General features: G+C 56.7%; 8 protein-coding genes across 8 annotated transcripts in view; 5 read left to right on the forward strand and 3 right to left on the reverse strand.

The window, feature by feature from the left end:
- The window catches only part of CHGG_10754 (uncharacterized protein), a gene marked incomplete at both ends in the record, with an annotated part of 1,488 nt that extends 1,199 nt beyond the window's left edge, over positions 1–289 (forward strand). Inside the window, one exon of the mRNA XM_001226020.1 lies at positions 239–289. Coding sequence (XP_001226021.1) covers positions 239–289 — 51 coding nt within the window. The remainder of the gene's footprint in view (positions 1–238) is intronic.
- A 200-nt stretch (positions 290–489) lies between these two features.
- On the reverse strand, positions 490–2,173 carry CHGG_10755 (uncharacterized protein; the record flags this gene model as incomplete). Its single annotated transcript, XM_001226021.1, has 3 exons — positions 490–1,637; positions 1,715–1,862; positions 1,934–2,173. 3 exons carry the CDS (start codon positions 2,171–2,173, stop codon positions 490–492), a joined length of 1,536 nt encoding a protein of 511 aa, XP_001226022.1.
- Positions 2,174–3,853: 1,680 nt separating this feature from the next.
- Positions 3,854–5,624, reverse strand: CHGG_10756 (uncharacterized protein; the record flags this gene model as incomplete). The annotated part of the gene is made up of 5 exons (XM_001226022.1): positions 3,854–4,441; positions 4,495–4,749; positions 4,813–4,872; positions 4,932–5,210; positions 5,358–5,624. The coding sequence occupies 5 exons, from the start codon at positions 5,622–5,624 to the stop codon at positions 3,854–3,856; spliced, it is 1,449 nt and encodes a 482-aa protein (XP_001226023.1).
- Positions 5,625–6,797: 1,173 nt separating this feature from the next.
- On the forward strand, positions 6,798–9,435 carry CHGG_10757 (uncharacterized protein; the record flags this gene model as incomplete). Its single annotated transcript, XM_001226023.1, has 6 exons — positions 6,798–7,333; positions 7,390–7,787; positions 7,916–7,925; positions 8,012–8,595; positions 8,771–8,796; positions 8,854–9,435. The coding sequence occupies 6 exons, from the start codon at positions 6,798–6,800 to the stop codon at positions 9,433–9,435; spliced, it is 2,136 nt and encodes a 711-aa protein (XP_001226024.1).
- A 2,049-nt stretch (positions 9,436–11,484) lies between these two features.
- CHGG_10758 (uncharacterized protein) lies at positions 11,485–14,158 on the forward strand (the record flags this gene model as incomplete). The annotated part of the gene is made up of 5 exons (XM_001226024.1): positions 11,485–12,102; positions 12,205–12,493; positions 12,543–12,915; positions 13,011–13,439; positions 13,624–14,158. The coding sequence occupies 5 exons, from the start codon at positions 11,485–11,487 to the stop codon at positions 14,156–14,158; spliced, it is 2,244 nt and encodes a 747-aa protein (XP_001226025.1).
- Positions 14,159–16,150: 1,992 nt separating this feature from the next.
- CHGG_10759 (uncharacterized protein) lies at positions 16,151–19,590 on the reverse strand (the record flags this gene model as incomplete). The annotated part of the gene is made up of 3 exons (XM_001226025.1): positions 16,151–17,134; positions 17,187–19,082; positions 19,180–19,590. The coding sequence occupies 3 exons, from the start codon at positions 19,588–19,590 to the stop codon at positions 16,151–16,153; spliced, it is 3,291 nt and encodes a 1,096-aa protein (XP_001226026.1).
- A 648-nt stretch (positions 19,591–20,238) lies between these two features.
- Positions 20,239–21,771, forward strand: CHGG_10760 (uncharacterized protein; the record flags this gene model as incomplete). Its single annotated transcript, XM_001226026.1, has 1 exon — positions 20,239–21,771. One exon carries the CDS (start codon positions 20,239–20,241, stop codon positions 21,769–21,771), a length of 1,533 nt encoding a protein of 510 aa, XP_001226027.1.
- A 646-nt stretch (positions 21,772–22,417) lies between these two features.
- CHGG_10761 (uncharacterized protein) lies at positions 22,418–23,164 on the forward strand (the record flags this gene model as incomplete). The annotated part of the gene is made up of 1 exon (XM_001226027.1): positions 22,418–23,164. The coding sequence occupies one exon, from the start codon at positions 22,418–22,420 to the stop codon at positions 23,162–23,164; it is 747 nt and encodes a 248-aa protein (XP_001226028.1).
- Between the last annotated feature and the right edge of the window lie 1,023 nt (positions 23,165–24,187).

Genomic DNA, 24,187 nt, shown 5'->3' on the forward strand with positions numbered 1-24,187 from the left:
CAGTGTCACCGGGAGGATTCGGGGTATGCTTGCTACTTGTGTTATTGCTATCGTGACCGGGACACGCTGTGCAAGTCGGAGGAGGGCCTGGTGAATCATGTGACGAATAGGCATAGCGCTGGTGAGTATGAGAGGGAGAGGGATATCAGGGAACTTGGCCGGAGTCTGCCGTTTCGGTAGGGCGGGATTGGGGGTGGCAGTCGATGTTGGCTGGGGGTTATCGGATCTAACGACCCAGGGAGAGGACAAGGGGACGCCCAACGATGGCGTCGATCTTCTGAATGTTTGACTTTGTTCAATGGCGTACATATTGGTCTAGGAATTATACCAAACTCGGGAAAATGAATAGGAATAAACCAAATAGGGGTTTGACGCCGCCACACCATGCATTTTTATACCCTCCCATCCATAACAAAAACCAACCATGGCCTCCGCCGATTACCCAATACCCACCCACCCACAACAGCATCACCGTTGTCAAGCCATATCCTAAACATCACTCACAGACCCCTTAGCATATCCCTTCTCCGACGGCGCGCGGCCTTTTAGCACGGCGGCCTCCTTGCCCTTCTGGCTCACAAAGGTGGCCTCGACCTTGTGGACGACGGCCTCCCGGATCTTGTCCTCGCTCCGCTTCATCCACACGGGCCAGCCCGAGCTCGACAGCGGCCACAGCACGCGGTTGTCGATCGACTCCATCCAGTCGCGGCTGCGGGGCTTGGGCCGGGCAGCAATAACATCCATTTCGGCCGCGATCTGCGCGCAGTACACCTCGAGCGGGAGGTCGTTGACGTCCTGCCCGAACGGGTTCTCGATCTCGCGCCCAATGAAGAGGATGCCCAGGATGATGTAGGCCGCCACCACCGTGGCCGGGATCGTGATCCACGTCTGGTCGCCCACCGTGCCCAGCAGTTGGAAGGGCAGCACCAGGATGTACACCCACGTGATCTGCGCGATGGCGATGGCGTAGGCGATGGGCAGCGGCGTGTTGAGCACGCGCTCCGTGCCTACCAGCACGTCGTTGAGCACCGCGATGTTGTTGTACACGGTCGTCTGCTGCATCGGGATGGGGAGGCGCCCGTCCAGGGAGAGCTCGTCGGCGTAGCTGGCTAGGTACGAGAGAATCTCCAGCGGCAGGTTGCCGAGCGGGCGGCCGGCCTTCTTGACCGCCTTGCGCGGGTTGCTCTCGGCGAAGGAGACGCCCAGGTACTCGCCGACGCTCTTGAAGAAGCCGTGGCGCTTGAAGGCGCGCTGGGCGTTGTCCGGGTCGTCCGTGGTGGCCGCCTGCGCGAAGGTGCCGAGGTGAGACACGAGGTTGGCGATGTCGTCGTAGCACGTGTACGGCTCGAACCGCAGGCGGTGCTTGAGGGCGACGGAGAAGGCCACCACCAGGTTCATGGCCGTCAACCGCTCGAGCACGTCGCGGCGCTTGTGCTGCTCCTGTTGGTCCTCGGGGATGTCGCTCCGCTCGGCCGTGTGGACCCAGAAGACGCGCCCGAGGTTCTGGCTCGCCAGGATCAGCTGGGCCCAGTACCGGCGACCTTCGGCGTAGCGTTCGTATGCGGTCGAGCTCCGGAACGACAGTCCCAGACCGACAACAAAACCGAGGACGGTAAGGAGCACGCTGCCGATGTTGACTATTCGGAGAGCAATTGTCAGTTCCGAGTGCCGCCAGGGGGGGGGGTGCATCGGGGGGGATAAAGTCTAAACGTACTTGGTGTGACCAACACATGGATACATGTGACGCATGTCGCCCACGCGCCAATGGAAAGCAGCGGGAGGATCAGCTTGGGAAGAATGCTGCCGTGCATTTGTAGGAAGATGGGCCATTTCGAGTGCTTCTGGATATCGCGGGGTCCGGTCTGTAGCAGCCAGGGGTTAGCGCGAGCCAACACGGATGGGCATCGGCCCGGGGGCCGAGAAAGGTCCATACAAAATAGTCGTCAATATCCAGGGAAGTGTTCTTGCGACTGAATGGGTTGGGCGTGAAGAGACGAGGTGATGTCAGGGACGCAATTTCCTCCAAAGCGACGCCGTTGGGACCGCTGCCATTGGTTTTGATTTGGGTGTTGATCGCAAGGTTGTCCGCCGGGCCGTGACCACCGGCTCCGGGGGCTCCCGGGGCGGCGTGAGCAGTGGGGGCTCCGCCTGCGGCATGACCGTCTTCGGCCATGTTCGTTCAATATTTGACCAAGGTGAGTAACTGCAATAGTTTATTGGAAAGAAGCCAAGTGAAAGCAACGAGCGACGGGGCGCAGTTACTGCTGTCAAATCCTCTCTGAAACCAACGAGCAAAGTTCAGGGGCAGACAGGGCAACCAAAAAGAGTGGAAGAAGTAAAGCCGGAGAGGCGTATAAGTGTGCAACAATAAAAGGGTTAAAAAAATAAAACGAAAGGCTATCTATGAAAGAAGTCAGCTGCCAAAAAGGTCAGCAGGTGATCGGCGTCAAAGGGAAAAAAAGAGAGAAGAAAAAGGGTTCTCCTTTGAGATTCTTTCTGTGATCCTTTTCCTTTCATGACCCTGCCGGCGGCGTCCCGGCGGCACCTCCCCTCCCCTCGTCCCCTGCCAAGCACAGGGGCTCGCGTTCAAGGGTGAGATTTCCAGGGGTCTGCAACTGCTGCGCCTGGACGTTCTCGGCCTCGCGGAAGCTTCTTTTGAAACAAACCCTGCCCAACAGGACGTGGCAAGCCCGCTCAACGCTCTGTGGGCCAGACAGAGGTCCATTGGATGCTGCCCTTCATCGGCTCATCCTGCCCTGCCGCTGGAGTCAGGCCTCGGACAAATTGCACGAATGGCAGTGCCGCCGGAACCACGTCACACACCAAATCTGGAACTCGTTCCCGTCCCGGTCCCTGATCAACTGCATCCCTTTCCCGGATTGGACATCTCCAGGGCCACCTGCATTCTTTGCCGCAGACTGCCAAACAGAGATGCCTAAGCGCGCGAAATGGCTTGCAGAAAGGTCTCAGGGCCGTCCGCGTTCCATGTGAATATGCGAGGTATGGAGTCTGGAGAAGGTTGACGTTATTTCTTAGCACGAACCATGACTTGGTTGCAGGGCTAAAAGCCTAGAACTTCCTCGCTGATCGGCAGAAGAAACGGCTCCAGCCGTGCCAAGATGTCTGGCCAACTTTTCGAACACCGAGTTGGTTGGTGGGTCCGCCCAAGTCCCGTTCATCTCATGTTCGTATTCTTGTCAGCCAAACAAAATTGGTTGGTGGAGTGGGAGAAGTCTAGACTCGGGGCTGCGATTCGAGTTGGAAGCACCCAAGGCACCAACACTGAGATGCAGTTGTTCCTTCGGCTTTTTTGAGTTCCCCATAACCAATGACAAGGAGCCAGGTCATCAAAATTCTCACGAGATGCTTTAATTATACCCCTAGCCCGCCAAGGTTATCTCTGTCTCCTTTGTTCAACTCGTAGCCTCAGGTTTGGAGACTGGCTCAACGGGTTCTGTGGTTCTACAAGTGTTCAAAGAAAATCTTGGTATTTCCAACAAGGTCATCGACCACTTTCCAGGTTCATTGCGCTATAACCGCCGATCTTCCCCATGATAACCGCCAAGGGGAAATAGCCGCCGTCCGGAGCGTCGGGCACGATCGACATTCATGCATGAAATGTCTGACTTCAGTACCCGGCTATCGTGTGATCATCGCCTCGCAAAAACGGTAAAGAGAAGGGCCGGGTTCCGATCGAGCGGGGGTCAGAGCAGGTAGCAAACAAAGGAGAATCTTGAGTCCAGTGTCTCCGACTTATTTTATCATCTAATTTCCAACGTTAACTATACATGTCATCATAATTGACACCCGGCGGGCAAACAATGGGTCGATACCATTGATTCGGACCCATCAATTAGTACTGGAATCGCCATCTTGGGTCCTCATCGCCGCTCCAGTCTTCCAATTCTCCCACCTCCTTCACTTCCGGTATGATGGCCTCCCGCCTCTCGTTCTCTTTCTTCAGCATGTAGTACAATATCACCGAGACAACGATTTCAAACAATAGGTATCCCAGAGCAAAACTGTGGCCGACAAAGTAGCGCGGGCCGTCGCCGGACCGATACAGCTGGGTACCGATCACGGCGCCGCAGTTTCCGATGCTGATCTGCATGGCGTTGGCGACTGCGCGCTTGGTCTGGCCCGAGACGTTGATGGCCGGCCACGACAGGGCGAGCGCCGTCGCCGGGTAGATGCCGCCCGCGGCGAAGAAGGTGCCCAGGTACGAGACGCCCGGCCGGTGGGACGGGTCGGAGTTGGTGAGGAGGATGATGTACCCGATCATGGCGAACAGCGCCGAGCCGATGATGGGGATGGCGCGGTGGCCGGTGCGTTCGGAGAGGATGGCCACGCCGATGGTGGTGAGGAAGGCGAATGCGTAGGGCGGGATTGTGAGGAGCTGTGCGTTGGCCGCTTCGTAGCCGAGATCCTTGATGATGGTGGGCTATGGTAGGGTTAGCTGAGATATCACCAGAGTTGGCATAAACGGTCACATACCAGGAACAGCGAGAATGTGTACAACGGAAGGCTCATGCCGTGGAAGCTCAGCCCGTACAGCCAGCTCTTGGGGTCACGCAGCGCCTTGAGGACGTTGTCCCACGTGAAACGCTCGTCGCGGGTCGCATCACTATCCGAGGACAAGCGGTTGCGGATGAAGGTGCGCTCATTTTCCGTAAGAAAGTCGGCCGTCTCGGGGTAGTTGTGGATGAAGTAGTAAGCCGCAATGGCCACTAGGACCGTGGCGATACCTTCCTGTTTATTGTGCAGTTAGTCACTGTCATAATCAAGGCGTGGGTACGCTCCGGCACAACTTACGAGAATGAAAATCCAACGCCAGCCGTTTTCCCACACCACACCGGCCATATGCCCGATTCCCTGCGCGGATGAAGAATCAGTATGTTGGCTCTGACGAATTGGTAGATGGGATCACTGACATAGGCCAAGATACCTCCGAAAGAGCCTGCTAACGCGGCAACGCCGAAGAACAGCGATATGCGGAACTGTCTTTCCCGTCTCTGATACCACATCGAGAAGTAGTACACTACTCCGGGAAAAAGGCCGGACTCGGTCACACCAAGGAAGAATCGGGCGATGAAGAAGCCTGTCAAGTTCTGAACAATACCCATAAGGGTTGCCACCACACCCCACAGAGCGGTCAGGGTGGGCAGCCAGAAGCGAGGCGTTGTCCTTTTCAGGATGATGTTGCAGCGTACCTGGCGGGAGGATCAGCCTCGTCATAATGATAGGAGGAGGCGGCAGATTCTCACTTCATAGAGAACGTAACCTATGAAGTACAGTGTCCAGACCAGTCAGGTACTGGTTCCTCGTCATGCATAGGTAGTCCGTAAGACCCTCGATACGCCGCGTTGCCAACATTGCTGCGGTCGAGGAAGGAAAGCAGATACAAGACTCCCACGGCTGGAAATCAACCGCCAGTCGAGCTTGCGGAGCAGGGCTTTCTCGTCGATGGTGCCTGACTCAACCTCCCCTAGCTCGGATCCTGAGGGCGGTTCGGACTCATCCTTGAGTTTTAGTTTCGTGTCGAGACCGCCCACTTCAGGGCCATCTTCTTTCTGCGGCACCGGTACGCTGGCGTCCGGCGCCTTGCCGGTTACTTCGGCAGACATGCTACACCGAGATGTGTGGGGATATGAGCAGGTGTGTCTCGGACGTCACCTTATGATCCGGAAGGACGGCAATGATAACGGGGAGGTGGGACCGGCAATCGAAGCGGACTTCGTCTAGAGATGCAATCCTCCGGCAGCTACACACCCACTGGCGGCCACAAAGTATGTACGCTAGGAAGTGGTGTAGCAGTTGATTGCAAGACTGGCTGATTCAAGTGATCATCTTCTGTCCGTGACACCGCCCCCTTAAATAGAGGCCGTTGCCGACCTAAGGTCAAGGGTCTTTGATCCCCAACTCAACATCCGGTTCTCGGTTTACAGAACCCCGCAGTCTGCAGCCGTTGCAGCTCACGTTGCGGCTTGTTGATGCGGTTGATCATGGCCACATTTCCGCTAGAATTGCGACATGGCTGTTCGGTCGACATCATTGGGCCACCGCCCCCACGCAACGTTGGGGAATAGACGTCGGCTGTGCAGGGTACTGATCACGACATCACAGACCCACGGTTCTGGTAGCGACATGGCGTGCGAACACCGCCCGTGCGGGCGCCGGAGATACTGAGCACGCCGTTGACGGAGCATGTGCCCCGGTCAATAAACGTTGTGGGGGCGTGGGATGGAGGAGGTTGGAACATGTCTCGGCTGCTGCTTTAGTCCACGTTTTTTGAAGTTAGAAAGGCCATGGGGACCCTGCATGTTTATTGATATGTCATGCGTCAATACCCAGGCGGCATGTTGTGTACACTCGATATGGGTGGGCTTCTCCTGACTGGACACGAATCACGCGATGCCGCCGACGCTGGACTCTTGGACAACCACAAGCCCCCTTTACAAGAACTCAAAAATCCGCTTCGTGTATGGTTGCTCGAGAGGAAACGGTCATCGTAGTTTTTAACATTTTTCCTCACATTTTATGCATAAAAGCTTTAGGTAGAGAGCGGACACGGTGTTTGTTTACCTATAGGCAGGCAGGTACTTGTATGTTCGGAATATCACATCACGGGTGTCAACCAACCACACATGGGTGAGAATCAGCCGCACGCGGGGTCCAACTCCCCGCGCCAATCACTGTCGATTTAGGTAGGTATCAAAGCCTTGGGCGATGGACGACGACATCCTCGTGCCGTGGGCAAACCCGACAACAGTTGTCCCCAGTGCCGTCCAACTCGACCCATGCCCGCTAATGACCAGCCCAAAGCCGAACAGGCCACCGTTCGGCGCAATGATATCGATGACCAGCTCTGCTTGCTCTCGCTAGACGGCGGCGGCGTGCGGGGCTTGTCCAGCCTGATGATCCTCAAACAGTTGATGGAAGCCATCGATCCGCAACAGCCGCCCCGGACCTGCGACTATTTCCACATGATCGGCGGCAATTCGACGGGAGGACTAATTGCCATTATGTTAGGAAGGGCGCGCATGACCGTCGACGAGTGTATCCTCGCATACAACAAGCTGGCGCCCAAAGTCTTCACCAAGGTCCACCACCGGATCAGCATCTGGACTGGCGAGACACAAGGGCGCTTCGACCACATCGCGTTGGAGAGGGAGATCAAGGCATTGCTGAAGAAGACCCCAGACGCTCGGTTGCGAGAAGTTGAGGAGGACAGCTGCTGCAAAGTGTTCGTCACTCGGTTTATGTCCATTTCGTCTTCGGGCTTGTCTCAAACTTCATGGCTGACCATACCCCCGCTATCTATAATTGTAGTTTCGTATGTGCGACAAGCCAACAGACCGGCCGCCCAGTCGTTTTCTCCTCGTATCATAGCCCTCGACGTGGCAACGATGCACTATCCCAGGCCAAAATATGGGAGGCGGCGCGCGCCACGTCGGCCGCAACGACCTTCTTCGATCCCATTACCACTGGAAGCGAGACCTTTGTGGACGGCGCAACGGGAGTCAACAACCCTATAAATTATCTGTGGACGGAAGCCGGCGACATATGGGGCGACGTAGAGGGCTTAGGCGAGGCTCGCGTGAAATGCCTTGTCTCCATTGGCACTAACTTGCCGTCCCTCGTCTCCTTTGGCCCGGACGTCGCCGGCCTAGCAAAAGCCCTGAAGGCTCTATCGACCGACACCGAAGCCACGGCAAGTGTGTTCCAGAAGCACCACTCGAAGCTTTTTGCCAACGGCCACGCCTTCAGGTTCAATGTCACCGCCGGCGGTGAGGCTGATGGGCTTTGCTCGTAGGGGGACAGGTGTAATGGCGTTGACGGCTGTCAAAAATGGTACATGAGCATTAGGGAGGAGGACATATTCGTCAAGCTAAAGAAGTGTGCTTCAATGTTACAGGAGCGCGAGTGTAAGACTTCCCTCCTGCTGTCCAAGCTGCGTTAGGTCGGTGGTAAGACTAAGAAAGATGGACTGACAAAACTAGTGCAAACTTAGGGACCAATGCCCTGGTCGGAGACATCATCGAATTTGCCAAGGCGTCAATGGAGGGCCTCGACACCCGGACAACCATATGGGGCGCGAGGATCTTCAGTGGCTTACCCATACTACGCCATACGATACGTGGTGGTCACAGAACGGACCGAGTTCTTTCCTACATTGTCGGCTGGCTTCCAACCCTGGAGGCTGCTCCGGCGGGTGGGTGGTTGCGTCTTTAGCCCAGTTTTTGCCCTCTGGCCTGCAGTCGCACAGGCTCCCGGGAACTGGCGACAAGCCTGGCCTCTCCCGCAGCTTGTATTGCCAGTGTCTCGCAGAGCCGTCAGATGGAGTTGGCATCGACAGAGATGAGAGAGGGATGGGCCAGCCCACCGTATCCGCTCATCACGTCCTCGTCTCCCTTATTTGCCAGGCATTCTTGGTGGATCACAGCCATTTCGAAGACCTCGGACAACGACTACTCATGCTTAACTCGGCCGACGGGCGGTGGATGCGATTGGCGACGAACAACCCAGAATCAGTGACCCTGGACATTGGCGTGGCGCTGCTCGCAACAGCAATTTCTACGGGAAGCAGGCCTGCCTGTATCGCTATCGATAACGTGCATCTCATCCAAGCCTCTGGGCCTCAACTGTCTCTTGCCTGGCTCAGATCTCGTTTTGACAAAAGCTACCGAAGTGCGGAAGAGTCCCTGCCCGTTGTCCTGTCGGGCCAGGCCCATGGTGGATGTAACTGAAGAGCTCGAAGGTGGTGTTGCAGGTCGACAGCCAACACCGAGTATCACGGTAAGCCAGCCCCGGACAAATAAACAAGCATCAATGGTAGTATGACTCCGAGCAGAGTGTGTTGCATCGCTGCACTTCGGCGACTGGAACACGCGCCGGGATCAAATCGACCACCCTGACGAGGGGACGAACCTGTGGATCTGGGAGCATCCGGAATACAAGGCCTGGGATGCAGCAAACCAAGGAATACTGTGGATCGAGGGAAAACCGGGTAGTGGCAAGTCCGTCCTCGCGAGTTCTATGCAGAAACGGATCGTTGCCTCATGGGAGCGAGAAGCACCAGGCATCTCCGAGCATTCCCAGTCACGCGGCAGCTCCCCAGCATCCATCGTAGCCGGATGGTTCTATTCAACCCGGCTTGGGGATGTGGGCACGTCCCACTCTTCTCTTTTGTGTGCCCTGATTTACCAAATCCTGTGCCAGGAGCAGTCTGTCTTCCGCGACATCGTCGTCGATTACTATCGCAAGTTCTCCGCCACATCTTCGCAACGCCAAAAGAACCGTAGTACCTTTGCGACTGGGGCCTTGGACATCAAAGGGCTGGTGTTGAAACACACCTCGCAATGCCGGTGCCGGCGGTCCAGGAACTGGAATCTCCATCATGGTGTTCATCCTCGGACTTTGAGGCCACCGGCTTAGACATTCTCAGACGCGTCGGCGCCGCTGGAACCTCCATGATATGTATCGTTGATGCCATGGACGAGGCGAAGTCAACGACCGAGGCGATGTTGCGAGGCCCAGCCGCGCAGCGGCAGAACAGACCCGGACCATCCTAGGTGCTTTGGCTCGCTTGGTGGTTAGAGTAGAAGGGTCAAAGATGAAATTCGTTCTCTTGAGCCGACCGGAGCCCCTGTTCGAGTTGGACTTTCGCCGAGCGCAACGAGAGCTGGAACATACGTTCCGAATCACACTGGAGAACGAAAACAGGACCGACATCGAAGTTCTGGTGAATCATGGGGTTGCGTCCTTGCAAACTGCAATGCACACCTATGACTCGGGTAGCGACGTGGATGTGCCCTGCTATGGCAACAATAACAAATCCAGGGCATGCCCAGGGATGTTCCGGGCGCTACAAAACATCCAGACATCTGAGGCAGACTCCTTGGGTCGAATTCGCGAGTATATACTCCAGAATGCCCAAGGAATTATTCTCTGGGTTACACTTATCCTCAATGATTTACAGGTCACAGCTGCAGCTGGCATGTCAACATTTCAAGAGCTGGAATCCAGGCTGAGGTCGTTGCCTTTGGGGCTCTACGATCTCTACTCAGCAATCATCCAGGGCTTACGCTCTAGGCTCGGAATAAATGAACTTCAGAAGACCCGCAACGTGTTTGTCTTGGTCACCGGAGCCGGATCTTTTGGTCGGCCCCTCAGGCTAGAGGAGCTGTGGGATGCACTCGCGATTCCCGCGGAGCTTGAACTCGCCCTCAAGTCCAAAAAGAATCCTGTCGTTCAAACCGAATCAGGATTTCGTCGTGGCCGGATTTCCGTCGTCAGTTGGCAAGATTTTGTGGTCCCTTGATAGAAGTCGTCAAGGCGGATGCGGACGGGGATTTACCGCCCTCAGATAGCAGCAAAGTGGCTCTGTCGGGCTATATTGTCCAGTTTATTCACAGGACTGTCAAGGACTTTTTGGAGAAGCGCCCTGATTCGGACGAGTTTAAGGTCACCGAAGACGCCGCGCGCGCGTACATCGAACACTTGGCAAGACGGTACCTAGCTCTGTCGTTCCCCTGAGAGAAGCCTCCCTACTGGTCTGTCTCGCAAGCCACCGAAGCTATTCCGCTGAAGTGGAAGGAAAATGTGGGTAGCTTCGTGGATTATCTCGACAGTCGTATATTGCTATCCTTTGCTCCCCCCCCTGGTCACCCTAGTCACCACAGCGGACACACAGCTACAACCCACGGAACCTACAGAGGCCGACCACGAGAGTGCCCAGGGGGGTTTCGAAGAGGTACAGCCAAGAAGAAGCAACCGGAAGCGGAGGGGCACCGCTACGGCAATGCTGGGGCGCCCGGTTGGGCGCCCCCCCAAGCGGGGAAAGCAGCGTACGGGCCTCTCCGTGGTAGCAATGCTCAACCGGACCCGGCAGGTCCACGGCTCCCCCGGAGCTAGCAGTGGTGGAGGTACTCCCGAAACGTGGGCCGCGAGAACTGACCCCCCCGCGGAATGGTAGAGTGGAAGATCCTCTACTGGAACGTTGCGAAGGCGTACGAGAGGGTGAGGGATGCGGTGGAGCAGAGAGATCGCTACGACATGAATAGCAATCCAGGAACCTGGGGTAGGAGCGAACGGTGGCCCATACTGCCCGGCAGGCTGCCGATACTGGGTAGTAACGAGTACAGGCAGGGGGAGGGCGCTAATATACGTGAGTAAGGAGCACGAGGAGGGTAGCTGGGAGTTCGAGAGGGGGGATGACTGGGTTGCGGTAACCTTCCACAGCGGCGCCGAAGAGGCACTGACAGTCTGGTCGGTATACTCCCCAGGCCAGGGGCCAGGGGAACCATACGAACAATGGAAGACACCACTCAAAGAGCTTGCAGAGAGACAGCCGCGGGGCCGTAATGTGGTTGTAGGGGATATGAATCTCCACCACCCGATGTGGGATGCAGAAGGCAGAACAAGCCGGGGCGTGGGCCTGCTCCACGGCCTCGCAGAGGTCTGGGGGCTCGACCTTATAACACCATGGGGCGACGTTACCCGCTACGGGTAGGGTTATCACGGGAACGCAACAAGGGGGGAGCGAGACAGCACCATCGACCACGCATGGGTCACAAAAACCTCTACAGCGGTGTACCACGGACCGGGGGACCCGTGCTTAGGGGGGTCAGACCATGTCCCACAACGAATCTCGGTCTACGACGAGAGGCAGGGCAGAAAAGAGAGCGTAGCGAAGTCCTAGAGGGCTGGAGCTGGGGCTTAATGAACGAGGAGCAAGTCGAAGAGCTAGCGAAAGCTAGGATCACTGTCCCCGAACGAATCGAACACCCGGAGCAAGTGGAACCCTCCTTCAACAAACTACTAGAGGAGCTAATTGGAATCGCGAACGAGGCGGTCCCACAGAGAAAGCGTAGTAGCGGAAGGCAGGCCATCTGGTGGAACATTAAAGTCAAGAACGCGACGAGGAGAACGCGAAAAGCCTTCCGAGACTGGAGAGCTGTGAGGACGCCGTGGCGCCGCGAAGAACTCGAAGAGGCGAGGAGAGCACAGAGAGCTATCATCAGAAGGTCGCAGACGAAGTGCTGGAGGCAGGGTATCCACGAAGCATCGGCCGACCCCCAGTATTCTGTGGGCTATAGAGAGGTGGGCGAGGCTCCGAAGCCATATCGCGGCGGCACCACCAAAGATCCCCTCCCTGACCAAGGAGGACGGAGGCACAGCAGAGACGCATGGGGAGAAGTCTAGTTTCTCGCAGACCGGTTCTTCCCTACCGTTATACCAGGAGTCGACCCGGGGCCGCGGGGATATAGCCACGGGCCCGATAAGGAGTACGAGTTCCTCCACCAGGAAGTGACCAACGAGGATATTAGAAAGACCCTGGCAAGAACAGCAAACAACAAGGCACCTGGGGAGGATGGACTTTCCAACGGGTTCTTAAAAGGCCTGCGGCGAACCCCTCTACAACGCAATGGCGGTCCTTACAAGAGGGAGCCTCGCGCACGGAGTGTTCCCGCGGCGATTTCGCAGCGGAAGAGTAGTGGTACTTAGGAAGCCCGGTAAGTCAGAGGAGCAACAAAAAACAGCGGGCGCCTGGAGGCCGATCACCCTCCTCAGCAGCGTTGGGAAAGTCGTCGAAATGGTAATCGCAGAACGCCTCTCCCGGGAAGCGGAGAAGCAGGGATGGCTCCCCGAGGGGCAGATGGGGAACCGCAGCGGCCGCTCCACGGAATTCGCGATCAGGGTGGTCACGGATGCCGTACACGAGACCTGGCGGCATAAGGCGAACGCATCTCTCCTTCAACTAGACCTCAAAGGGGCCTTCGATAGGGTACACCACGGATGGCTCACAAGGACCCTTAGAGAACTGGGGGTCCCGCTGTGGACCCTTAGATGGGTCGATTCGTTCACCGCTGGGAGGTCGGCAAAACTCTGGTTCGATGGGACGATGTCCGAAAGGTACGAGGTGGCCGCAGGGGTCCCGCAGGGGTCCCGCAGGGGTCCCCCCTCTCCCCAATCCTCTTCCTTCTGTTTATCTCAACACTCTACAAGAGGCTCGAGATAGTAAGGGGGGCAATCGTGGTAGGGTTCGCAGACGACACAAATATCCTGGCCGTAGCGGAGACGACGGAGGGTACCTGCGGCATCCTAGCGGAGGCCTGGGGACACTGTGCAGGTTGGGCAGCAGAGAGGGGTATGGAATTCGAGCCAGCGAAGAGCGAACTAATCCACTTTTCGAGAGCAAGGGCCCCGATCGAGAAGACCCTAACGATCGGGGGGGTAGAGCTGAAACCAGTTGAGGATGCTAGATTCCTTGGGGTTTGGCTCGATAGGAAGCTGAGGTACCGCGCACACCTCGCGGCGGTGAGGAAGAAGATGAAGACCCAGACCTGTGCCCTAACAAGGCTCGCGGCAAAGACGTGGGGGTGTACCTTCGCGAGGGCGAGGGAGATCTACTCGAAAGTGATCCGCAGTGCGATCGCGTATGGAGCCTCAGCCTTTCCACACCCCTACAGAGGTAGGGGGCCCCCCCCGCGGGGCCGCAAAGGAACTCGCAAAGATCCAATCGGAGTGCCTCAGGGTGGTCGCTGGGGCCTACAAGACTACCCCAATACGGAGCTTGGAGACAGAAACCTATTGCCCACCCATCGACCTGTACCTCAACAGGAGGCTCCTTGCCTTCGAGGATCGGGTTAGGATATCAGAGGAGGCGAGGCTAATCCGCCAGACCCCTGCCACAATCGCTGCGATCCTGCGGCGGAGGCGCAGAAGGGGGAGGGGAAGACCTCGGCGGGAGATAGACGATATAGCAACGGCACCAGCGGAAAAAGGCTCAGGAGAATGGAAGAAGAGGTGGGCACAGGAGTGGGCCCCCCTCGAGTCGAGGCCGGAAGAAGGAGGAGCTAGAGCCAGGGTCAACCGGGCCCAGTACCAAACCACAAGAGAACAGCTCGAGAGGTGGATGGAGGAGGCAATGAGAAGGGAGTGGATTGGAAGATGGGAGAGTGAGGTAGCTAGGGTGGTCGCTAGGAACCCGGGGGCGGGCCCTCGAACCGGCCGATGCGACCGCGCGGTTCGACGCCTCTATCATGAACCGACACCGGTCGAGGGACCCAGCCTGGGAGCTATCGAAGGCGAAGAGTACTCTCCTAGTGCAAGCGAGGACCGGGAAGATTGGGCTTCGAGGGTTCCTCTTTACTAGGAGGGTCCCCGAGGTAGTAACGCCGGTATGCCGCTGCGGTATGGCGCGCGAGACATTCGAACACCTCGTACTCGAATGCAACGGAGCCGCAGATAAACCTCATCCCTGGCCAGACGACGGCGCAGAGCTACTGGAGTGGCTAGATGACGTGGAGAAGGCTGCCATAGTGGTGGGGTGGGGTGCTTGGGCTGGGGAGGCTGAACGAGTTCCGGCTGGCGGTAGAAGCTGGAAAATGAGAACAACGAAGAGGCCCGCGGCGGGGCCGAAGCGGAGTAGCAGAAGGGCATCGATGGAACAGAGGTTACGACTCATTTTATCTATTTCGTTACTTTGACCTCGGAAGGTGGGTGAGCCCTTTCGAGGAGATGGATCCACGGGGTAGCGGCAAGGCCGCAGCGGAGGTGCGGAGGTTTTCATCCAGCTTAGGCATGGTTTTTCCTACCGAGTTAATCGCTGAGGGACCGCATGTACTTAGTACCTAGCGTGATAAGAGAAATAATAATATCCTTTGCTCTCAGCGTCGTCTCCAGGGTCGAGCCGCCGTCGCAGGACCATCTCGAAGCCCTCATCCAGCTTATGGACCATATGGTCTATCCGTTGGTTCGTGAGTGGGATAATAGTAGCCAAATACGCGACCACTTTGCGGACGAGTGCGTGTACGGCAGGTATGTTGATCATGTGTGCCCACTTTTCCCATGGGAATTAATCCGGATTCTCTTGCTCGAGCACGCGGCATTCCATGCTCGCATGAAAGGCGCCGCGTTAGCGGTTAGAAACCTCGGTGTTCTTTTTCACGCTCGGGGTTCTCTTCAGCCCTGTTATACTGGGGAGGATCAATTTGTCGTGTCCAGGGGAGTCTTGAGGGCGGGACCTCCGGCCAAGCCCCTGAGTGCGTTATATTACAAAGCACAATCGCCGTCGATTGGGCTCAGGCAACTATTGTCACAAACAGTTGCTTAAAGACTCGTTTGTGAGGCTGGTAATTGAAGACTTGAAGCCTTCAAGTTGAAGGAGTTGGAAGGCTGAAATTCGCGAAGCCGGCCAAGCGATTTGCGGTCTCAACATAGATACCAAAGCGAGCACGCATTTGACCAACAGGCACAGGCAGTTGGCCAGGGCGCAGCGGATTTCCCGGAACCAGACCTTCTGGGATTTGATGACACGATCTTGGGGTGGGCGGGCATCAAGCCTGGGCGGCAGAGGCTCAAAGTCGCCGCCGTTGGTACGAGACGCACGAAGCACTTTGTTCGATGGGCCACCCAGCGTCGAGGCATCGATAGTAAGTTGAACTTCAATCTTTCGCTTCCTGCTCAAAAGCGAGAACATGGTTCGCTGACTTTCCAGTGGGAGAATCAGAGCTCGAAAACCTTTACACGGCAACGCAACAGTTCTTGGATCAGCTCTTGGCTCAGATCATTACATAAAGAGATAAAAAAAGGAATCATCAGGTGCCGTAAATAGCCCATCCAGATAGAACATGTAGAGGCGATATACCCCTTGAGCACCGACCGACCTCGTCAGTTGACAAGGGGTGTTGCATGTTGTTAGGGACCGCGACAGCGGCGGTGTACTTAACCCAACCTAAGCAGCCGACAGGCCCCTTTTCCTTTTAAGGGAAAAAGACTGCCGGAGTCGAAGAAACAACCTCTCTTTTCTCATAGTTCGTGGGTATGCTGACTAGACATTGAATGACCGCTCGTATCTACAAAAAAGAAAAACGTCACTCCTTTTCTGGGCTCTAGGCTTGAGAACGAGTACCTGAACGAGCAACGCCCAAGCTCGTCCTCTCCCGCTGCCCTTCATCTTCTCCCGGCTCCTATGCTACCAACCCCAGAGACCTCAAAGCCAGAGTGTTTCTAGCCATCTTTCCCAACACTGTCACCCTTTCCATTCCTACGAGCCCCCCTCCCCTCACTCCTCTGAGATCTTGGGTGGTTATTGTGTCGAGTTGGAGGTCGGACGGGGAGGCTGCTTGGGCCGGTGGGTGGTGGCTCACTGGGGATGTGACCATGGTTGCTGGGGTTGGGGCCACGGTTGGGGTTGCTGGGCGTTGGGATCCCACGCGGCTGCGGGTTGGGGATAGGTGTTGTTTGGTTGGGGGTACGGAGAAGGTACCGGCTGTATTGGACCGGGTGGTGGGCCCCAAGCCGGCTGCTGGGGGCCCGGTGTGTGCCATTGTGGAGGGGGTTGTTGTGGTTGTTGCTGTTGTTGCCAGTTTGCTGCCGCTGGGTTGGGTACTGGGGCTGAGTAAGGGGCAGCGTTGGGCGTGGTCCAAGGGGCGGGTTGTTGTCCGGGCGCTTGCAGTTGAGGGGGTGGAGCCATCCCGTATTGAGTCGGCGGTTGAGGCGTTGCATACTGAGGTTGCGGGAGGGCTATTCGCTTGTTGCGTTGGATTAGTTTGGGTCTGGCCCATAGCCTGGAGATCCATGGTATGGCGGCGCCCCAACTCCTGAATTGCCGCTGACCCCATGGCTGCTGGGCATAAGTGGGTTGAACGGGCCGTCCTTGACCCGCAACCGGTGCTGCGGGTGGCCCCCAGGTTGTTTGTTGCGGAGGTGGACTTCCGGGATTCCAGGTGTGTTGTTGAGGCACGTTGGCCGGGTATGGGTACTGTTGAGGGGGCTGCCCTCCCACCGGCTGGATCATACCCCCTGGCGCTGGTGTCGCTGGACTTGGGCCGGGAGGGTTAGCGTAGCCGGAGGGTTGTGGTTGCGAGTGTTGCCCATAGGTGTACGGATACACAGGGCCGCCACCCGATCCCTGGTGATAACCGGGTGATGGATGGACGGTTGAAGGCGGAGGTTGTCCTTGGGTAGAATGGGGAAGGCTGGTGGCGGGATTGCTCGGCTGGGGCTGGGGCGGGGGCTGCCCAGAGTGAACGGATTGCCCTTCAGTTGCTTGCCCGGGAGTTGACGAAGCAATTGTCGCTATCGCCGGTGATTCGTTGTGTTGATGTGATGTATCCGGCTTGGGCGTCTGCCGCCCAACACCATCAGATGTATCTGGAGCTGGCACGTCACTTGATGACCGAGGGGACTTGTCGGTTTGTGGTTCCGGTTCCCGCTTTATCGCTTGGAGCTGGTGAATCTGGTGCAGCCTCTGTTTTTGTAGCTGCATTATCCTCGGATGGCTTGGGCTGAGGATCCTGAATCTGGGTATTGGTATCCTGGGGTTGGGCTGGAGGCGTCTCTTGTGTCCCCGAGGGGAGGATAACTGGTGGCGAATGTTGGTAAGATGCCTCTGGACCCTGGGGATTGGTCTGAGCAGAGGGACCCATCTGAGGCGGAGGGGGGGATGGTTGTGCTGTAGGCCCTCCCGGTGTAGTGGCAGCTCCAGGTGCCGGGGGGGCATTTGCTACGTTCCCTGGATGTCCAGTGGTAGGGGCACTGGGTAACCAAGGTTGTTGTTGCTGTTGATTGGGATAGGGGGGCTGCCCGGCAAAGGGCTGTGGGTAGTAGCCGGGGACGGCGGCTCCAAGGTTAGAGCGCTGGAAAGGTGGAGGAGGCGCTCCTGGCTGTGGCCCTATGCTGGCTGCTGCAGGTATCCCAGGGCTTCCCATGTTTACACCAGCCGCGATCCCGGAGGGCCAAACGGGAGGCCCCTGACTATGCGGTGCCGCGTACCCAACCCCCCCTGGTGCCGCGTTCATTCCCACCTGAGCGGGATTGCTTCCTTGTGGGCCATAAACTGGAGGACTAGGAGTTGCAGCAGGAGCCGGTATCCTAGCAGTATTTGGAGAGGGTTGGCTCGGCGCACCCGTCGTCGTCGCTGTCGTCGGTTGAGGGGTGGCCCCTCCCTGGCCTCCCGAGGATGCTTTCATCTGGGCAGCGGCAAACGACTTTTGCCTATGCAACGCAGCAGCTTGCGAAGCAGCGGTTTGGGCATTCGTGGCGGCCGCGTGAGCTGAGGTTGCGGCCGTCTTGATGGCACCGCCAAACCGGCTCGCCGTTTTCTTGCTCCATTTGACTGTGTCTTTGCTGAAGACAGAGTTAGCAAATCCACCGAAGCTCGTGCTCGCCCCAGAATGCCTGGCCGGCTTAGACGCTGATTGCTGCGGAGGTGCCGAGAAACTGTGTTGGGAGCCCGTGATGGACGGCGTGGAAGGAATTGCTGATGGATGGGACGCCGGTGCCGTGCCGTGACCAGATGGAGTAGCGGGGATTGGAAAAGTGTTGGGCTTGCTTGGGAAAGCTGCTGGTGTATATGATGGCGCAGCTGGCACATGTGAAGCTTGTTGGGGGGGTGGAGGTGGAGGAAGACTTGTGGTTGCTGCCGCCCCAGTTTGAGACCCCTGAGGGCTGGGGGAGGGTGAGTGAGAGTGGACAGTGGAGAACGTGGTTGAATGGGGCCGAGAGATTGGATTTCCTGTTGTTGGCGACGCCAAAGGCGGCGGAGGGGGTGTACCGGTTGCTGGGAAAGGATAAGGCGGTGGTGTGGGATGAGATGCCGGTGTACCTTGTTGCAGATGGAGGCTGACGGCCGGAGATGCAGGTGAGGGGGACGACTGATCCTGTGGCGCAACATGTTGGGAATTAGGACCGTTCAGAGACGGGTGCCACGGCCATTGGTGTACGATGTTCGCAATGGGTCCCGGGTATGGCGAGACTGAAGCTGGGTGTTCGGGTGACTGAAGAGTGTGGCCAGGATGTGAGTTATTCGCGATAGAGCCCGGAGTCGCGTCGGATAGGATGAGCCCTTCGTGGTCAGGTGGCGGAGGCTTTTCCACAACTATGAGGCCTTCACTATCCGCCATGCTAAGAACCGGATCTGAAGGTGTATCTTGATCAGGGACCTGTTGAGGCTCGGCTTCGGGTGATTTGCTGGGAGGGTCCGAGGTTGAGTTCACAAGGGGGTCCGATTCAGCTGCGTGAGTAACTTTGGAATCTTCGGAGAGACTGGGCTTCGGGTCTGACACTGGGCGTCGCTGAGGAGTCTTTGGCAGCAGTATTCTGGCCATCGCCAGGCCCCGGGGGTTCTGATCCCTCCAACTCAGCAATAAAAGTCTGGACTGGCTGGAATACCTTAGGCGGTATCGACGGCGCCACACCCGCCACGGGGAATGCTTGATAAGATGAGCTGCTAGGAGGGCTTTCAATTTCGTAAAGAGCAGGAGGGGTTGCTTGACTGGGCGCTGCATAGGCTGGCCCTCCATGCCATTGTTGCGGAGGAGGCGACGCCGGGAATTGAGGAGGATAATAGGATCCGTATTGTTGTTGTAGCGGGGGGTGAGATTGGGCGTTTGCAACGTACGGACTTGGAGCTGGGGTTGGCATTGAAAAATACCCGGATTGAGGATGAGTTGGTGGCGGGCTTTGGGGTTGCTGTGTCTGCGCAACCGGCGGCCCCTCGGAAGACATACCGGGGCCAGCTACCGGTTTTCGCTGCAGACGGAGCGGAGCTGGGGTTACGCCGTCAATGGTCATGGCAGCCATAGCGGGCGGAAGGTCATCTGCTTGGTGAGGAGAAGGTAGCGGCTGGTAATTATGTTGCAAAACATGCTGAGACTGTTGGGGGGGTTGAAAGCCAGGTGAAGCCCCGGGATGGTACCGGACCTGCTGCTGTTGTTCCTGCTGCTGCTGCTGACCAGGTGGCCGGTAAGGGGTGTAATGCCGCGACTCGACCGAAGGGGCAACAGGAGGGGTCCCGGAGAACGGTGGGCCATTGTACGCCATGATCCTAGGCCGTCTTAGAGGACGGGTCTTACGTTTATTCGGTTACCGTCGCCCTTGAGGCGAATGCAAATGGCCAAAAACACTCCCCCCGCGTGGAATTTGCGGCAGAGTTTCACGAGCAGGGCCAAGGCAGCCGCTCCGCGCTATTTAACAAGCACGCGTGGCGGTGGAACATCCATTGCATCTGACGAATAAGGGGATCAGGTCTGTCTGGGGTTCGTCTGGTTCGAGACCCTTGTATTCAGCCGCTAACCCATAAACGTGTTCGTCTCGTCAGCCGCAGGAAGGGGGCCATGCAGTGCCTGCCGAGCCGAGGGTTTGTTGTTGGCATTCATTTCTTTGGTTGTTTGTTTGGATCATTGAAACCCCTTTTGTTGATCCGCCCCCTGAGGGCGCAGGAGTTGCGATATGAACTATCCACCAAGTTTTGTCCATGAATTCATTCGGCGGCTTGAATCAAGCTCTGCAGGAGGGTTGCGCCCGCCCAATCGCGACATTCCGAGCTACGATTACCATGACGCTTCTGAGCGAGAGCTGTTGGTGACCAACAGCCAACCTGAGAGTTTCCAACTTGGCACCGGGGCTTCCATTTTTACCGATAAACTGGTACCAACCATTACGTCTGCCCGCCATGAGGTCATTCTCGTCACCTGCTTTTGGGCACCGTCCAAAACATTAACGGCACTTCATGACGCCCTCAGCAAGCTCGCAGAACACCGCCGCCTTCTCATTGAAGGGGCACGATCACAGGGCTCGGCAGCGATTCCCCCGTTACAGGTTCGCATATGCCTGTCATCCCGGTCTCTGTTCCAGAAATTACTACACACACAATCGTCCAATGGTCATGTCTACCTACCTTCGTCATGGCAGAAGAAGCTCGGTTTGCCGGAGCCCGCGCTCCTCGAAGCGGGGGGTATTCAGCTTCAAGTCAAGAGTCTATTCTTCCTTCCGTTTAGCGTTATGCATCCAAAGTTTGTTATCATCGATAGACAACGGGCACTTGTGCCAAGCTGCAACGTCAGCTGGGAGCCCTGGCTAGAGGGCTGCGTGGAGCTAAGAGGGAATGCAGTCCAGGCGCTCTTCGCTTTCTACACCCGGACGTGGGGAGAACCTCTAGGTTTCCAACCGGCCTCGGGCGAAAATGGCGATACGAGCCACGCGACTTTCGACGGCCGCGCAGCAAACCTTACTTTGATATCCAGCACCGCCCACCATCGCACAGACTTCCAGCCTCGGGAGCCGGTGCCAACACTCCTCCTCCCCTCCTCACACCACCGCAACCCACGTTTCCGCCCCTTCCCCTGGCAGACCTCACCCACTCCCCCCAGCACCCCTCTCAACACGGCGCTACTCCTTCTTTTCGAGCAAGCCCAACGGTCCATCTACATCCAAACTCCCAACATCACCTGCGAGGCTGTCATCACGGCCCTCCTCGGTGCCCTGGAGCGGGGTGTCGATGTCACTGTCGTGACGAACCGCAACATGATGGTGCTCGAGCAGCTTGTTACGGCGGGCACCACCACCGCTTGGAGTCTCCGGTCCTTTATCCGCCGCTTTGGCCAGCTCAAGGCCGCAGCGATGGGTGGAACTATTGTGAGGCACGGGGAGGGCGCTGCGGGACATGGTGATCTTGAAGCTGCGCGCGAGGTTGGTCATCTTCGAATCTCATACTTCAGGGCCAAGGTGCAGCCTGCCCAGGGTGAGGGGTCAGCTGAAAGTGAAGAGCCGGTCCACTCGCATTTGAAGCTGACGGTTGTCGATTCTGAATATACGGTGCTTGGCTCAGGCAATCTTGACCGTGCCAGCATTTTTACTAGTCAGGAACTGGGCCTGATGTTTTACGGGCAGGAGTTTTGTGCGGGGGTGAAAGCTGGTGTGGATCGCGTTTTGGAGGGGAGGCTTGACTTGGTGTATGACTCGGATGATGTTAGGGGTGGTTGAATCCTGGGAGCGGTATGGCATAGTATATCTCGAGATTAGTATCAGCATCATAGACTTTACCTGGGCTCCATTGTACCAGAAGAAACCTCCTACCTGGTTCCGCTGGTCATTGGCCGGGTTCTCCCGTTTAATAATACTACTTGTGCCTGGCTGCCCGTATGGTCTTGTCTGAACAAAGAAAGGGGTTTCAGAAAAAAGGTAGCCATTACCTTTCGGGCGTACTATCGCCGCTATGATCATTGTTTATTTTAGCTATTAATATCCCGCTGTCTTGGCCTTTATACGTTATTTGAACCCCCTAGCTCATGCCTGTGCCCTTTGTCCGCTTTTGTTGATATTGCTTTTCCTGCCCTTTCCCCCTTCCGAGTTCTTACCCTAACTCCGATACTGTTGATCTTTTCTTGTTTCCGTTGCTCATCCTCAAACTTGCTTGACATGAATGAGCTTTCGGATTTATCCAGCCAAAAAATGACTAACCAAGTCCCACACAACTGTTTACCCCGCACAGGGGATAACCATCGGATGTCTTCGTCCGGCGATCAGCTCTCCATTACACGGCTACTTGAGTCAGTGCATATATCCCCTCCGTCAGACTACGAAACCGCGATTAGTTACACCCAACGGCAAAACACCTCCCCAACCCACCATGTCATCTCCCTTCAAGATGCTCATCTTCAGCCGAACCGTGCTGTACCGGCACGAGTCGATCCCAGCCGGTATCCAAGGCCTGCAACGCCTCGCAGCGGCCTCGAGCACCGGAGAAAACCCATTCTCGGCCGACACAACGGAAGACCCCTCCGTGTTTACGCCAGCCTCGCTCGCCGCGTACCGCGTCATCGTCCTTCTGCAGTGTTCCGGCAACGTCCTCGACGACAGCCAACTCGATGCCCTCAAGGGATTTGTGCGGTCGGGCGGGGGTGTTGTGGCCATCCACTGTGCCAGCTACGCTATGGTCTCATCCGAGTGGTACGCTGGCCTCATCGGCGGCGTCTTCGACAACCACCCGGAGCCCCAGCTCGGCCGACTGAAGGTTGAGAACCGCGACCATCCCATCATGACGTGCCGGTGCGTCCAGGTCCATGGCGATAGCCGGTCTGCGGACAAGTCGCAGGAAGCGCAGACGGAACTCACCTGGATGGACGAGTGGTACAATTTTAAGGCGCACCCCCGGACGACTTACAACGACCTGAACGTGCTCTTGACAGTGGACGAGGAATCGTACAAGGGTGGGGTGCACGGAGAGGATCACCCCATCGCGTGGTGCCAGACGTTTGACGGGGGCCGCAGCTACTACACATCGCTTGGCCACTTTGACGAGGCATACGAGGACGAGTGGTTTATGGGCCAGCTGCTTGGGGGGATACTCTGGACTGCGGGTGTAGCTCAGAATTAGTCGGGCGAGTAGCTTCCTTGGTCTGATCTTTGAACTAAATGAAAGAATAGATTTGGCAGGCGGATACGGAAGAGCTTCTCCCGCGAGAAATGTGCAGTAGTAATCGATGAAAGGGTTGTTTCAGAATGAATGAAAAGTGACAAGTCTACGAATAGTCTTCACCATTTCTCTGTGCTAACTATGTATTAACTATAACTAGATACCTAATAATTATTCAGCGCTACGCAGATATGAAACAAGACACATCCCCTGCTTAAAATAAGCTCTCATCCTTCGTTTTGGCGAGGGCGTTTGTCACCCAGCTGCCCAGAGACCCCACCCCCTCGGCCGAAAAAGCTGAACCCAAGGACCCAGGTAAATATCGACCAAACCTTTTCCGTCTTCAGGGACGAAACGAAAGCCAGCTTCAAGAAACTGTGTTTCCACTCTGAATGCTTGTATTTTTCTTATTTTACTTTGCCTCTTTTCTTATATGGATTCTATTTGCTTTTTCCTTTTCGCCTCGGTTTTCTTTACTCCTTTCCCTTTTCCTTTTCCTTTTCTATTCTGTTCCTTTTCCTTTATCTGTTATTTGTCGGTCTTCCCTTCGTTTCATTTCCTTCTGTCTCCCTTCCTGAATCTTTTCCCTCCTTGCTTTTTCCGGGCAGAGCCAGCTTCGAAGTGCCAGGAGCCCTGTATGCCCAGTGAGCTAAGCTGGGATTCTGCGGGGAAGCGGAGAGGCCGTGCGGAAGCTAGATGCGCCCAGAGCCGGTGTCTAAGAATTCTTCTTCTTCTTTGGGACCCCGGATGGTGCTGGCCGGGGAAAGCGCGTGATTGCGGCGTTTCCCAAGAATCGGCACGCCTGGTCAGCATCCCGATTTCCGCGCCCATAGCAAGCCGCATGCCCTAACAATGCAACAGCGTGCCGGAGCTTGGCGTATCTCTTCCCGGTCTTCCGTCTGGTGACTCTGGTCTCGGCAGAGCCGCAGAGAACCGTCCAGCGGACTAATACTACAGTCTACCACTGACTACCCCTGTCCGTCC

This window comes from Chaetomium globosum, genomic scaffold, assembly GCF_000143365.1.
Source record: "Chaetomium globosum CBS 148.51 scaffold_8 genomic scaffold, whole genome shotgun sequence".
In the NCBI taxonomy this organism is placed as follows: Eukaryota; Fungi; Ascomycota; class Sordariomycetes; order Sordariales; family Chaetomiaceae; genus Chaetomium; species Chaetomium globosum.